Here is a 14,339-nt window from a genome sequence, read left to right as displayed (position 1 = left end):
CTTTTCTCAAGCCCAGCTAGTATCCTTATGATTATTGTTTTAAATTCTGAATCAGGCATATTACTTATATCTCTTTTGATTAGATCCCTGGCCATGATTCTTTGTTGTTCTTTCTTTTTGGGATGAATTTCTCCATCTTGTCATTTCGTGTAGGTTTCTGTCTTTTTCTGGGTTTTATGATAGCCTGTTATGTTTCCTGCTCCTGAAAGCAATGGGTTTATGAAACCTGTTCCAGTGCGTCTTAGGCAATCCTCAGATTGCTCCCTCTGTCTCAGGGTTATCTGCCTCCCTTTTCTACAGTAGTAGGTCAGGGCCCTTAGGGCTCTATCCCAGACACACTATGGACCTCTAAAACTCCAGTCTTTGAGCCCTGCTGGTTGCAAAAACTCATGAAAATCAGGTTTTCTCATTTTCCCAGACAATGGCTTTGGGGAAGTGTTCTCCTTGTGTGATCCCGTCTACTCCTCTCTCTTTTGTCTCTCTCAGAAACCTGGACTCCCTCCTCTCAGCAGGACCTGTGATTGTTTCTCCTCCAAACCATATCTCTGCACCTCCTACCTTCCACGATGTGGCCTCTTCTCTCCCTCTAGTTGTACAATTCGTTTTGTCAGTTCTCAGATCAATTTCTTGGGTATTCAAAATGATTTGATAGCTACCTAGTTGTGTTTAAAGGATGAGGCAAGCCTAGCATCCTCCCAATACTCCACCATTTTAGCTCCTCCTCCTCTTACTACCAATATTTTGAAGTTACATCTAAAACTAGGAGACTGCTTGAAAGATAATTTGCTACATTTGTCAGAGATTATGATTTCTTATACCAACGACTGACAGTTATTTGAGATTTATTCCTCCATTGAATAAAAATAAAATAAATGTTTATAAGCATTTATAAATAGTTATAAAGAGGTTTTTTTTGGTTCCTTGGTGAAGTTGAAAATATTCAGGAAATGGCATCTGTATACATAAAGTGAATTGCTAGCTTTGTATTTTACAGTCCTATGCATATGGAAAGACCTTTCCTTTCTATAGAAAAATGAGTGGGCTATTTTCACAAAAAATACTTTTTTGGAATTATTAGAATCTAGTAAGAATTCTGCATAATAACTACATAAGAAATAAAACAATAACAACTTAAAATATAAATTGCTCAACATTTACTTACAATCCACAAGCCATCAAACTTCATCTGGTTATTGTAGAAATCTATAATTTCCCTCGCCCACCACTCTGCTGTGGCATTCCTGAAAAAATCTGGAAAAGCTACATGAGCTCTGGAAGCCTGTAAAAACATGTAGAAAGTCAGAAGAGAGACCATGCATGTCTAAGTTAGACATTTATCTGTCAGATTCACAAGCTGTGCACAGGTGATTAATAAAGGCAACCTGATCCCAACTTTAATCGCATGCATGTATATTATTTTTCTCTAACCAAAAACAATGAAGAGTGAAAAAGGAGAGATATACATAGAGACAGGAGGGAGCAGCCTTGAGGTCCTCATAGATTGTAAAAAAAAAAAAAAAAAGTTCACAACACATAGAAATATATTTTCAGTGCTTCTTAGAGTTTTAGGGAATTTTTTTCTTTGTATCCTTAGAGTCCTATAATGCAGATTTACTTTTGTGGAACATGATAGGAAAGGAAAAGGCCTTGGTTTAGCCTGTTTAATCTGATAAAAAAAAATTGCTTACCCAGCTTTCTGCCCTTCTAGGACCAATAAATTGCTTTACCACCCCAACCTATTGTCTTTCTCTCTCACATCTAACCCTTCCCACCCCAGCAGAGAAGAAGTGATTTACTTCTTTCCTTACCAAGAAAATTCCCTACTTGTCAGCCAAACCATATATATTCTGAGGTCAAAGTCTGTGTGCTAGCAGAGGATTGACCTTCTGTAAGTAAATCAATTGCCTGAAAAACATGGCATCACTTGCATGCTCTCCTGTCACACTTTAAGTCTATGTAGTAACTGCCAGAAAAGTATTCTCCATGAATAGGACAGGGGAAGGCATTGTTCATAGAGAAAATGCAAAAGGCAGGAAATATAGGGATTTACAAAACACATATGGTACTGGTACAAAAAGACACATAGATCAATGGAATGGAATAGAGAACCCAGAAATGGACCCTCAACTCTAGGGTCAACTAATCTTCAGCAAAGCAGGAAAGAATATGCAATGGGGGAAAAAAAACAGTCTTTTCAACAAATGGTGTTGGGAAAATTGGACAGCCACATGCAGAAGAATGAAACTGGACCACTTTCTTACACCATACACAAAAATAAACTCAAAATGGATGAAAGACCTGAATGTGAGACTGAATCCATCAAAAATCCTAGAGGAGAACACAAGCACAGCAACTTCTTGCTAGACACGTCTCCACAGGCAAAAGAAACCAAAGCAAAAATGAACTATTGAGACTTCATCAAGATAAAAACTTTTGCACAGCAAAGGAAACAGCCAACAAAACTAAAAGGCAACCTATGGAATGGGAGAAGATATTTGCAAATGTCTCATCAGATAAAGGGCTAGTATCAAAAATATATAAAGAACTTACCCAACTCAACACCCTAAAAACAAAAAATCCAGTTAAGAAATGGGCAGAAGACATGAACAGATATTTCTCCAAAGAAGACATACAAGTGGTCAGCAGACACATGAAAAGACGCCCAACATTACTTAGCATCGGGGAAATACAAATCAAAACCATAATGAGATACCACCTCACACCAGTCAGAATGGCAAAAATTAACAACTCAAAAAATGACAGATGTTGGCAAGGATGCAGAGAAAAGGGAACCCTCTTACACTGTTGGTGGGAATGCAAACTGGTGCAGCCACTCTGGAAAACAGTACGGATGTTCCTCAAAAAAGCTAAAAATAGAGCTACCACATGACCCAGCAATTGCACTATAAGGTATTTATCCAAAGGATACAAACATAGTGATTCAAAGGGGCGCATATACTCCAACATTTATAACAGCAATGTCCACAATAACTAAAATATGGAAAGAGCCCAGATGTCCATTGACAGATGAATGGATAAAGAAGAGGTGGTATACATATATAATGGAATATTCCTCAGCTATCGAAAAGAAGGAAATCTTGCCATTTCCAACAATGTGAATGGAACTTGAAAACTTAAAAACTCTCAACAAACTAGGAATAGAAAGAAAAATACCTCAACATAATAAAGATGATATATTAAAGACCCCCAGGTAATATCATGCTCATTCAAAAAAAACAAAACAAAACAAAACTGTTTTTCTCTCTTTTTCTCATACACACACACACACACACACACACACACACACTGTTAGAATTAATAAATTAAATAAAGCTGTAGAATGTAAAATCAACATGCAAAAATCAGTTGCATTTTTATATGCTAACAATGAACTATCAGAAAAGTAAATTAGGAAAATAATCCAATTTACAACAGCAACCCAGATAATAAAGTACTCAGGAATTAAAGTAAGGAGGTGGAAGACTTGTACACTGAAAACTACAAAATGTTGCTGAAAGAAATTGAAGAAGACACAGATAAATAGAAAGATATCCTATGTTCACAGATTGTAAGAATTATATTGTGAAAATACCTGTACTATCCAAAGCAATCTGTAGATTTAATGCAATCTCTATAAAAAATCCAGTGGTATCTTTGACAGAAATATAAAAACAATTCTACAATTCATTTTGAACTACAAAGACCCTGAATAGCCGAAATAACCTTGAGAAAGTAGGTATCACATGTCCTGATTTCAAGATATACTCCAAAGTCACAGTAACGAAAACGGTATGATACCAGCATAAAAACAGACACATTGACTAATGGCACCAAATAGAGAACATATAAATCAATCCATACATATATAGTCAACTGATCATTGACAAGGGTGCCAAAAATACACAATGGTGAAAGGATAGTCTCTTCAACAAATGATACTGGGAAAACTGGATATAATATGCAGAAGAATGAAATTGGACCCTTATCTTACATCACACAAAAATCAACTCAAAATGGAGTAAAGACTTAAATGTAACACATGAAACTGAAAAACTTCTCAGAGAAAACAAAAGGAAAAAGCTTCATGATGTTGGTCTTGGCAAAGATTTTATGGATATGTCACCAAAAACACAGGCAACAAAACAGGTGACTACATGAAACAAAAAATTTCTTCACAGCAAAGGAAACAAGCAACAAAGTGAAAAGCAACCTACAGAATAAGAGAAAATATTTAAACACTATATACAGATAAAGTGTGACTGTCCAAAGTATATAAAAAAGTCCTTACCACTCAATAGGAAAAAAAAAAAGAAAGAAAGAAAGAAAGAAAAGAACCCTAATAACTTGCGTAAAATATGGGCAAAGTCTTTTTTTTTTTTTTTTTAAAGATTTTATATATTTATTTGACAGAGAGAGAGACAGGCAGTGAGAGAGGGAACTCAAGCAGGGGGCATGGGAGAGGAAGAAGCAGGCTCCCAGCAGAGGAGAGTGATGCGGGGCTCGATCCCAGGACTCTGGGATCATGCCCTGAGCCAAAGGCAGATGCTTAACAGCTGAGCCACCCAGGCGCCCCATGGGCAAAGTCTTGAATAGATATTTCTCTAAAGAATGCATGCAAATAGTCAACAAGTAGATGAAAAGATGCCCATATTCACTTATCATCAGGGAAATGCAAAAACCACAATGAGATATCACCTCACACCTGTTAGGAGGGCTATCATCCAAAAATCAAAGACAACAAGTTTTGGAAAGGATATGGAGAAACTGGAATCCTTGTGCATTATTGGTGAGAATGCAAAGTGGTGCAGCCACTCAGGAAAACAGCATAGATATTCCTCAAAAATTAAAAATAGAAGTACCATATGATTTAAATATTGTCTGTTATAGAAAATTTAAAAATAAGCTTTCTACTTTTTTGAAGAAAATATTCAAATTGAATTATTGGTCAAAGTGATCCTTAATCCAAGTGCTGAATTTCTTCGTTATGTAGTCAATCAATGTAAAACTTACATTAACAGCTTCATCTTCAGTTAGACTTTCATCTATTGTTATATTGGGCAAATCCGGCCAAACCTACAGAGAAAGAAGAAATGGGCAAATAGTTGAAAATAAACTCAGTATAGTATGACTTTGTTGTAAATAAAGTATAATAGGGTTTTGGAGGCATATTATTGTATCTTGAGATCCCCAGACCAGTAATTACCTCAACTGTTGTTTTTTTTTTTTTTGGTTTTTTTTTTTAGTTTCTGTTTTGGTAAATGTAACATTTGCAAGCTATTCCCATCTTTCATATTAATTTCCTCTTTAATATAGCAAATAGGAAAAAGAATGCCAACCTTTGTAGTAGGTAGTGGTTTTGAAACCAATGCATGTAACCAAAAGTTCTAGTCAAGAAATAAAATGAAGTCACATACTAAATTTAATTTAATGTGGTATATTAAAACTGTTTCTATAATTATTTCAGCATTAAAATCTAAAAACAATAAATATATTTTTATTTAAAAGGAATTGAAGATCTGAGTTGGATGATGCCATGATAAGGCAAACATCTTAGTTTTCACAATTAGTACTAAATATTCCTTTCTCTCCCTCTATATCCTCATCCCTGTCCCTGCCTCCCCACCTACCAATGATTTCCTCTACCCCAAACACAAACACACAATTTGAGCCCAAATTTCAATCATGCTGAAAGCTCTGATAATTGGAATCTATGTTGTAAAAGTTAGTTCCATATGAAAAAAATGTAGCTAATTCCCAAGGGATAATTACCTACAAGGGATTAGTTGCTGATGGGGAGTAGTTCTCTGAAGGAGTGGAAGAGAAGATAGAAATCTGAGAAAATGTATGGAAATTTAGAATGAGAAGATAATAGGAAGGAAAAAAAAAACCAACCACCTTTCTATGGCCAATATGTCATACTCTATACTTTCATGTTTCTTAAAATGTTATGAGTTCTCAATAAGTTTATCATAGGATTTTTTCTATTTTATTTTTATGTTTTGAAATATTTTAACTTACAGAAAAGCTACAAACATTATACCTAGAGTTCTTCTATATCCTTTACTTTGTTTCCCTAATGTTAACAAATTTATAACCTCTCTACAATTATCAAAACCAAGAAATTGGCAGATACAATATTATTAAGTAATCTAAGGCCATGTTTGAATTTCAGTACTTTTATCACTAACATGCTATTTTTGGTCAAAGATGAAAAAAAGGATTCTACATTATATTTCATCATGTCTCCCATTATGGAATTTTGTTTTTGTTTTTCATTTTAGTTAGGACTAATGGATTTTTTGTTTACTCTTTTTTATGTAAGCCAAATCAGGATTTTTCTATAATATATTAATATATCCAGGTCTGAATATTTTTTTTTAAAGATTTTATATTTTATTTATGTGACAGAGAGACAGCCAGCGAGAAAGAGAACACAGCAGGGGAGTGGGAGAGTAAGAAGCAGGCTCCCAGCGGAGGAGCCCGATGTGGGACTCGATCCCCGAACGCCGGGATCACGCCCTGAGCCGAAGGCAGACGCTTAACGACTGTGCTACCCAGGTGCCCCTCCAGGTCTGAATATTATTGCTTAAATGAAATACAATAAATTATATTGCTTGTTCAAGTCAGGAATATAAGTATAGCTCTTAAAAACTGTCTCTTTTATTAACGACAGAAGTACAAACATTTAAATGACTTGCAGTGTAAAATAATGAATAACCATCTTATTAATGTTGATTATATAGTACACACAAGACATTCTAAGACATGCAATAAAAAACAACTTAAAGATGAAATAAATAGTAAATGACATATGAACTATATAAATTCTTTCTCTGTTTCTAATAATTTGGGTTAAAATCAGAGAATATATTATTTTGATTATTAGCTATTAAACCATTACATTTCTGTATTTTATATCTCTCCCTCTGAATATGTTTTTAACAGTTTTTTTTTACTCAGTAGAAACTTTCAATGACATAACATTTTATAGTTATTTTATTTCAAAATATCAACTCAGTACCTTTGCCCAACAAATATCACTGGTGTTAGGCCATTTGACAAAAACATCTTTCTCCTGTCCTCTTTCAAATGCAGGGTAAGGCTTTGTTTCATTTCCTGAAATTGCTGGATCCTAAAATTAAAATGAAATACACACCAGGTAACTCTGGAATAAAAGTATAGCCACTTGGGTCGCTGTTATGAAACAAATTTTCCAAGATTACATTATCATTTTACTGTGCTCTCACATACACTGACAAATAGACTGACAGTATAAACTTCAGTGTTCTAGCCAGATTGTCCACTAAATTCCTTGGAAGGAAATTTTAAGAACTTCTGAAAATGTGTTGGCAATGATTTCAAGAAAGATTACTAACATTTTTTGTTTTGTTTTTATTTCTCCCAGTGGGATTACTAGCTGCCTAGCTTGCCTCCTATAAGATACTGATAAAATAGTCTCCCCACTGAATCACTAACTTGAAGTCAAATTTTTAAACATGACAAGCATAAAAAGTAATCCCATAGAATGATTTGAGAATTGTATAGAAATGGAAAATCCATCATAACTTTGTGATAGCTTCTATAAATTGAGGCTAGTTTGTAGCTTCAATGATTATTAGAAGACAGCTTGCCTTTGACTTCCAGATTCAGTCTTAGATATCTAAGGATATACCAAAATGTAAAGTTAGCAGCCCATGTAAATAGAAGTCTTAAAGGAAGAAAGTCTTAGATTTGGGAAGAATTTAAAGTAAGTCTCCCTATTTTGAAACACCTCCCCCCACCTCATTCTAAGAGAGAAATTTTAATGAAATCAAGATAATAAGACAAGATTAAAATATAAAATACGAATACTGACCAGGATAATAATGTATCTCATTCCTTCCTGTCTTATTCTGTCAACAAACGCAGGAAGGTCACGGAAGTTTTCATCAATTGTAAAGTCTAGCTGTCTTTCCATGTAATCAATGTCTGTATATTGAACATCCTAGAAGATACAAAGATTGGGACAACGGGGTAAGAATCACAGGAGGCAGTGCATCTCATTCTGTCATCATATAAAAGTAATAGCAATACGAAAGTTTAAATGCCTCTTCACTCGATCCGAAAGAGAATTAATCAACACAACGTTCAACAAATAAAACTAGTGTATAAAGACGCAAAACGGTCCATAAACAAGTTCATATAAATGCTCTGTTTGCTAACAGTCCACTTAACAATTTTGATTTCTAAAAATTCTTTCAAATCAGTATCTTTTGTTATGTAATTGTTATGTAAGGAAATAGGAAGACACAGGAGTAAAGGATTTATGAGGTATGAAATTATGTTAAAAGGCAATTTGGAATGTTGTACAATATACACAAAAATAGGTGTTGTTCTATTTCTGGAAACATAAAGTCAATATGGGGTAATTTCAAATACTTGTAATATTGCCGAAGGGGAAGAAAGAATTATTAGTAAATCCATCAATTATAAGATTATTTTATTACCTACCAAAGCCTTTTTAACATTATAGTCCAACCTTAAATAACCAAAATACTGCTTACAAATAGGTATTTACAAATATGTTTAAACTTATAAATGTTTGAATTCTGTCATGACATCCTTCAGACCTAAATAACAAATTTTTAAATTATTTTCTGTTAACAGACATTGACTCAATATCTTCTTCTAGGTGTTATAAAAAGTATGGCTAATATAATGGACTTAATAATGTAAAAAAAACCCCTTTTTATAAAAAAAATTCACTTGTATATTTTTATATTATCTACTTCCACAATTAATTTCCTCATAATAATGTATTCAGGAATCATATACTTGATTCTACCACATGTATCAATGTCTTATAATGAGGGCCTTATTCTTCTTAGAATTAGTTCTTATATACCAAGCATTCTGGATTTCACTGTTCAAGTGCTCCCAAAAGGACCCCTGGGGTTCCTGAATCTTGTTAAAAAATAAAATCACAGGTATGATTGTTTCTAGATAACTCAGTAATATTCAGCTTCGTTGACGGAAAAGGATATTTTGCAAGTGCTCTAATTCTGTGTTCTAACATTACAACTATCACCTATTTCAGGGCAAAAAGCACTTAGTTTCATCTCCAATTTCTTCTCTGTAATTTGTCACATCAGTTGATGAAGTAGGTTTCTCTGGACTCTTATTCGCATATAAAAAAATATGGGCAATACATCTGACTACTTAAGCAACCCAAAGTTTATGAGAGAAAAACAAGGGCACAGTGACTTGTTTAGTACAACTCAGGGTCATGAACTACAGAGAAAGAAGGAAAAGGAATGGCATTACCCCTTTTCCTTCACCTAATAAAGACACTTTAAAAAAGCTCTTAACCAAATCATTAGGTGTCTACTAAAAAACTAAGAATTATTGCCAAATGATTAATTTTAAAGTACACATACTTATTCCTTTTTTGCTTTAACAGATGACACATTTAACACTTTTAAAAACTGATATACATACATAGGGGATCTGAGCAGCCACCATATCATTATATACTTGCTCAACTTCTGAAGTATTTCTGTACCCATAACGACATAATTGGAATCCCAAAGCCCAGTAAGGTGGCATGACTGGTCGGCCAATTACCTTTGGAAAAAAAAAAGAAATTATTTGTGAACTAAGAAAGTTACTTTATATTACAAAGAAAACTTTAAAAAAATGTACACTCATACTTCATGGTATTGCTGTGTTGCAACTTCTGGAGTTGGGCCCAAAAACATATAAAAGTCCAAGATTCCTCCAATTACACGGTAAGTTAGAGCAGGAGTTGGCTGAAATGTAACATCTGGAAGCCCAAAATATGATTACATTTTTATCTATATATATTAGCTTACTAAAGATTCATATAAAATACAAGAAATTCAACAAATGATTGTTTTACCCATTGCATTGCTGTTAAGTAAGAGAACTCCATGAGCATAGCCTTCATCTTCCAGAGCCATGTAATAGGGATGAAATCCATAGGAATTAAATTTATACTAAAATAAAAAAATTAAACATAATATATAATATTTAATAATAGCATAATATTTAAATAATAATAGCATATAAATTTTGTCAAGGTAATATTTAAATTCATTTAAGACTGAGCCTATATAAATTTAAAGGTTCCTTCTTTGTACACAAAACTATGCTTAAATTTAAATAAATATATCTCCTTTAGAAAAGAAATTTCTTTATTATTTGAACAATTACTCCTTTAAAGCATACAAATGAATGTACAAATATGTTACACCAACAAATACTGTCACATTAACTGATGCAAAAAACCAATGGTATTGGTGTAGTTGGGTTTCTTTCTATAGGTATGTCTTAATTTATTTATAAATTGGCACTTTTTCAATAAAATGTGCTAGAAATGATTAAAATTATGAAAGTATTCAAACCTCTTAACTTATATGGTAATATCTAAGTTTATATAATATTTTATAATAATATTTTAAATGATAATATCTTGTTTATACGAATAGTTTATAAAGTATTTAATTTCATTTTCAGCCAGATCTTTTCATTTTTCAGAATAAAAAATCTATACTCAGGGTCATGAAATGACTTGTCAAAGCCACAAACCTTTTAAATTGATAATCCCTAATGAAACTGACAACTTTAGGGGCACCTGGGCGGCTCAGTCTGTTAATCCTCCGACTATTGATTTTGGCTCAGATCAGTCTCAGCGACTTGAGATGGAGCCCCGTGTCCCGCTCTGCCTTGAGCATGGAGCCTGCTTGGGATTCTCTCTCTACCTTTCCCTCTCCTCCCTCCTCCCCACTCTTGGTTGTTTTCTCTCTAAAAAAACAAAAAGCAAAACACACACACACAAACTGACCTCTTTGACTCACTGTATTCTAGTATTTGATTATTATGTGAAAGAAGATTCATATTTTGAGAGTCAAGATTTTATATACCCAAATTTGCATAGTTTTAAAGAAATACATTTTGTAAAAAATGTCAGTTATTTCTAAAAGCTGTGAGTAAAAGTAGATTTGGCAGGGTATTCTGAATCTGAATATTTGTTCCATGCAGTTGAAAGGATAAGGAATGGGGTTGAAACCTCATTTTTCACTGCAACCAAGGATGTCATCCATCCAATCCTTTGCTTTCACCTGTTATTTATGGTGGCTTTTTTGTTTGCTTTTTAGAAAATCACTATAGCAGGTCTGGGGCCCCCTTGCCATTACTTCAGGACTGAAGTCCAGGCCTATAGAGAAGTGGCTGAGATCCAAATCATCGTCTTAGTTGCCTCATGGAAAAGGCAAATACTGATACCTACACCAGGGGGTTGGTCTCTTGTGAACATTCCCCACGTATGCCAGTTCAGGTCTCTCTTAAACGCTGTATGTTCCGCTTCCCCAAAACCATATATATACTCTGATGGCAGGCGAGTAGATATTTGAATAAACTGGTCATTGAAAGCAAATCCAGGCAGTTGAGAATCCCAACTGAAAAGTAAAGAAAACAATTCTAATCCTGTAAATATATACAAAGTGGTACCACAAATACCAATGGTAATTCTTTCTTAGGTGATCTGAAAACTGGTAATATTTTTCTCTATGTACCTGTTGTACTCAAATACCAAATGAAAATTTAATTATCCCAATACATTTTTCTTTTGACTAAGTTAAAGAATATCTAAAATATGCTTCATTTATTCAGCATTATTAATAAAATAAATTATAGGATGAATATGATTATGTTTATCTTTAGATATATATTGCTTTTTAAAATAAAATTAAAATGAAGTTATATTAAATAATATTGGCCTAGAAGTAATATATGTCCCAGAAATTGAAAGTCCTCTGTTTTCCTGTTCCCTTGAGATAATCACAGTAAACTTTTCTACATATAGAATAAAAAAATCAATATCAAAATAAACTATAAGGCATGATGGATATGTTAATTCCAAGCCCTCCCTAATTACTACTCCCAATCATTTTCTTCTTTTATTTTGTGTTTATAAAAATGGGTGTTTTAAAATAAATCCAGAAGAAATGTGTTACAGAGAATGTATTGTTTTTCTAATCATTTGCAAGAACGTAAAAGAGGAAGAAAAGATATTAAAGTTGGAAGGAAAAACAAACATAAGAATTACAAAGAATTTGGAATGTATTCAAATTTTTATATTAAGGATTTTGGAGAAGTATTTACTAAAAATAATGCTTTCCAAATAAAAATAAATGCCATTGCACCAGAAATTTTTCACAAAATGACTTCATTTCTTATCCTCTGAAACAAAAATATTATCATAACACAATTTTAAAAACAATACAAACATAATTTTTTTCATTATTTGTATCCATCCTGACGATACCTGAAAACGTCCTGACAACATCTTCTATAAAGTAGCACGGCAAGCTTGAATTACATAAAAGTATCTTTTAGTATGCTAGTTTGTCTGCAAAGCTCTACTTTTTACCAAAATAAAAATAATTTCTTACATAAGTTAATTTGTTGTAACATAAAAATATAGAGTGATGTATGTGTATAAAATTTCCTTTCATCATTACCTGGCAGAGATAGTATTAACTCTATCAGATTTCAGAACTAATAAATTTCCATTTCAATTAATTTCTAATCAAATAATTACATAACACATTTCCAACTACTTTTTTTGCTAACACACTTTTCAAGAGGAGTCTTGGTTTTGGTTCTCAACTGATTAGAAGAATGAGTGTGATAATAGTGAAATCAATCACATCCAAAATGTGGATGAAATTTTACTAATCCTTAATGATAGTCCCGTAAGTGTGATAATACTGTAGTTTAAAAATGTTAAAACAGGCCAAGTTATTTAATAACATTCAAACATTTTTGGTGTAATGACCGATACTCTAGCACAGTGAAAATAATCTTACTTTCCCCCTCCTAACCTAAAATCAAAATATTCCTCATATCAAATAATTTGATCACTTACATAACTCTTCCTGTACTTCTCCTTCGAACCTGGATGCCAAAAGGATTTTCTTTGATTTCAACATCATAAAGTCTGTTTTCATAAGTACTTGTTGGCATGGCTGGAATGTTTAAAGGTACTGGAACTTCATATCTCTTATTTTGGGGATCATAAATCTATTGCAGAGAAATAATGAAAATAAATACGTTTCTCTCTTATTGCTGAAACATCATGTAAATAATCATTAAATAATTTAAGTAATTGCTCAAACAAGAATATTAGAATTCTTGATTATATAATTCTCAATTCTGTATCCATGGCTCATATATCTATACAGAAATCCACACACACACGCAATGAGATCAAATTATGAATTGCATTTTATCATTTTTTAATGTTTTATAATTAATTTTTCCATACACTGAAAAAACTTCAAAAAATTTTAGAGGTAAATATTCTCTTATATAGATACACAAAATTATTTACCACTTCATGGTTAGACTCAAAAGTTGTTTCAATATTTTTGGTTGCATGTATGATTCTACAATGAACATTAATGGTTATTTATGTTTATTCATTTCTTTATTTCTTCAATGCATTTCTTAGCAGTGATAGTGTTAGGTCAGACAGAATGTACTAAAATTCGTAGGGTCCTTGATACCTATTTTCCAGAAATAGTTTACTAATTAATGTTCTTACCAAAATGTATACTCTAATACTATTTTATGTTGAACTAAAAGCATTTATTTTTTTAATTGTCACGTATTTCCTTGCTCATAAGGATGAATCTTTTTCTATATGATATTCAACATTTAGGTTTCCCATTTTCTAAAGTTTCCTTTTGTTCCTTTTATTTTCAACTAATATTTTTATCTCTAATTTTTATTTCTTCTGTTAAATGTCTGCTTATGAGGTCTCACTATTTTTCTTGACTGTGTAAAGTGAAATTTCTTGCTTTTTGTCATGTATGTGGCAAATGCTTATCTGTTTTTTGTTTGCCTTCTACTTGTTTATAGTGTTTGTTGATATTGAAATATGTTTAATTTTCATGTAAGAAAATATATAGATTTTTATCTGTGGGATTTATACCTTTGTATCTATGGTTTGAAAGATTTTTACTAGGCAGATACAAGATAAAAATGCAGCTAAATTTTTTTCCAGGCTTATGTTTGATTGATTTTGTATATATATATTTTATGTCATCTTTTTTCAATAAACTGTCAGGTATTTCTGGCTGCAGTTCCATACTGTTTCAATTCTGCAAATTCTATCAACTTTTCTTTTTCTGAGTTTTAACTACTGCCATTGTCATATGTTTATTTTTCCAGATGAACTTTAAGAAAACGAATTAACTTAAAAAAAAAAAGGCTTATTTAAGATTTTTAAAATTTGCTTATTTTTTAATGTACTTATTTAAAATCCATCAACACCT

At 32.5% G+C, this 14,339-nt stretch overlaps 1 protein-coding gene across 1 annotated transcript in view; it reads right to left on the bottom strand.

Annotated features, from left to right (window-relative positions):
* Nucleotides 1–14,339, bottom strand: part of SI (sucrase-isomaltase) — a 91,187-nt gene that overhangs the window by 30,129 nt on the left and 46,719 nt on the right. The window contains exons 27-35 of the mRNA XM_026497428.4: nucleotides 12,929–13,083; nucleotides 11,288–11,456; nucleotides 9,899–9,995; nucleotides 9,690–9,802; nucleotides 9,478–9,603; nucleotides 7,856–7,984; nucleotides 7,022–7,132; nucleotides 5,011–5,073; nucleotides 1,163–1,279 (exon numbers count right to left, since the gene is read on the bottom strand). Of these exons, the coding sequence (XP_026353213.2) occupies nucleotides 1,163–1,279; nucleotides 5,011–5,073; nucleotides 7,022–7,132; nucleotides 7,856–7,984; nucleotides 9,478–9,603; nucleotides 9,690–9,802; nucleotides 9,899–9,995; nucleotides 11,288–11,456; nucleotides 12,929–13,083 (1,080 nt within the window). The remainder of the gene's footprint in view (nucleotides 1–1,162; nucleotides 1,280–5,010; nucleotides 5,074–7,021; nucleotides 7,133–7,855; nucleotides 7,985–9,477; nucleotides 9,604–9,689; nucleotides 9,803–9,898; nucleotides 9,996–11,287; nucleotides 11,457–12,928; nucleotides 13,084–14,339) is intronic.

This window comes from Ursus arctos, unplaced genomic scaffold, assembly GCF_023065955.2.
Source record: "Ursus arctos isolate Adak ecotype North America unplaced genomic scaffold, UrsArc2.0 scaffold_20, whole genome shotgun sequence".
Taxonomy (NCBI): Eukaryota; Metazoa; Chordata; class Mammalia; order Carnivora; family Ursidae; genus Ursus; species Ursus arctos.
The sequence above is the reverse complement of the archived record's forward strand: the minus strand, read 5'-3'. Positions and strand labels throughout refer to the sequence as shown.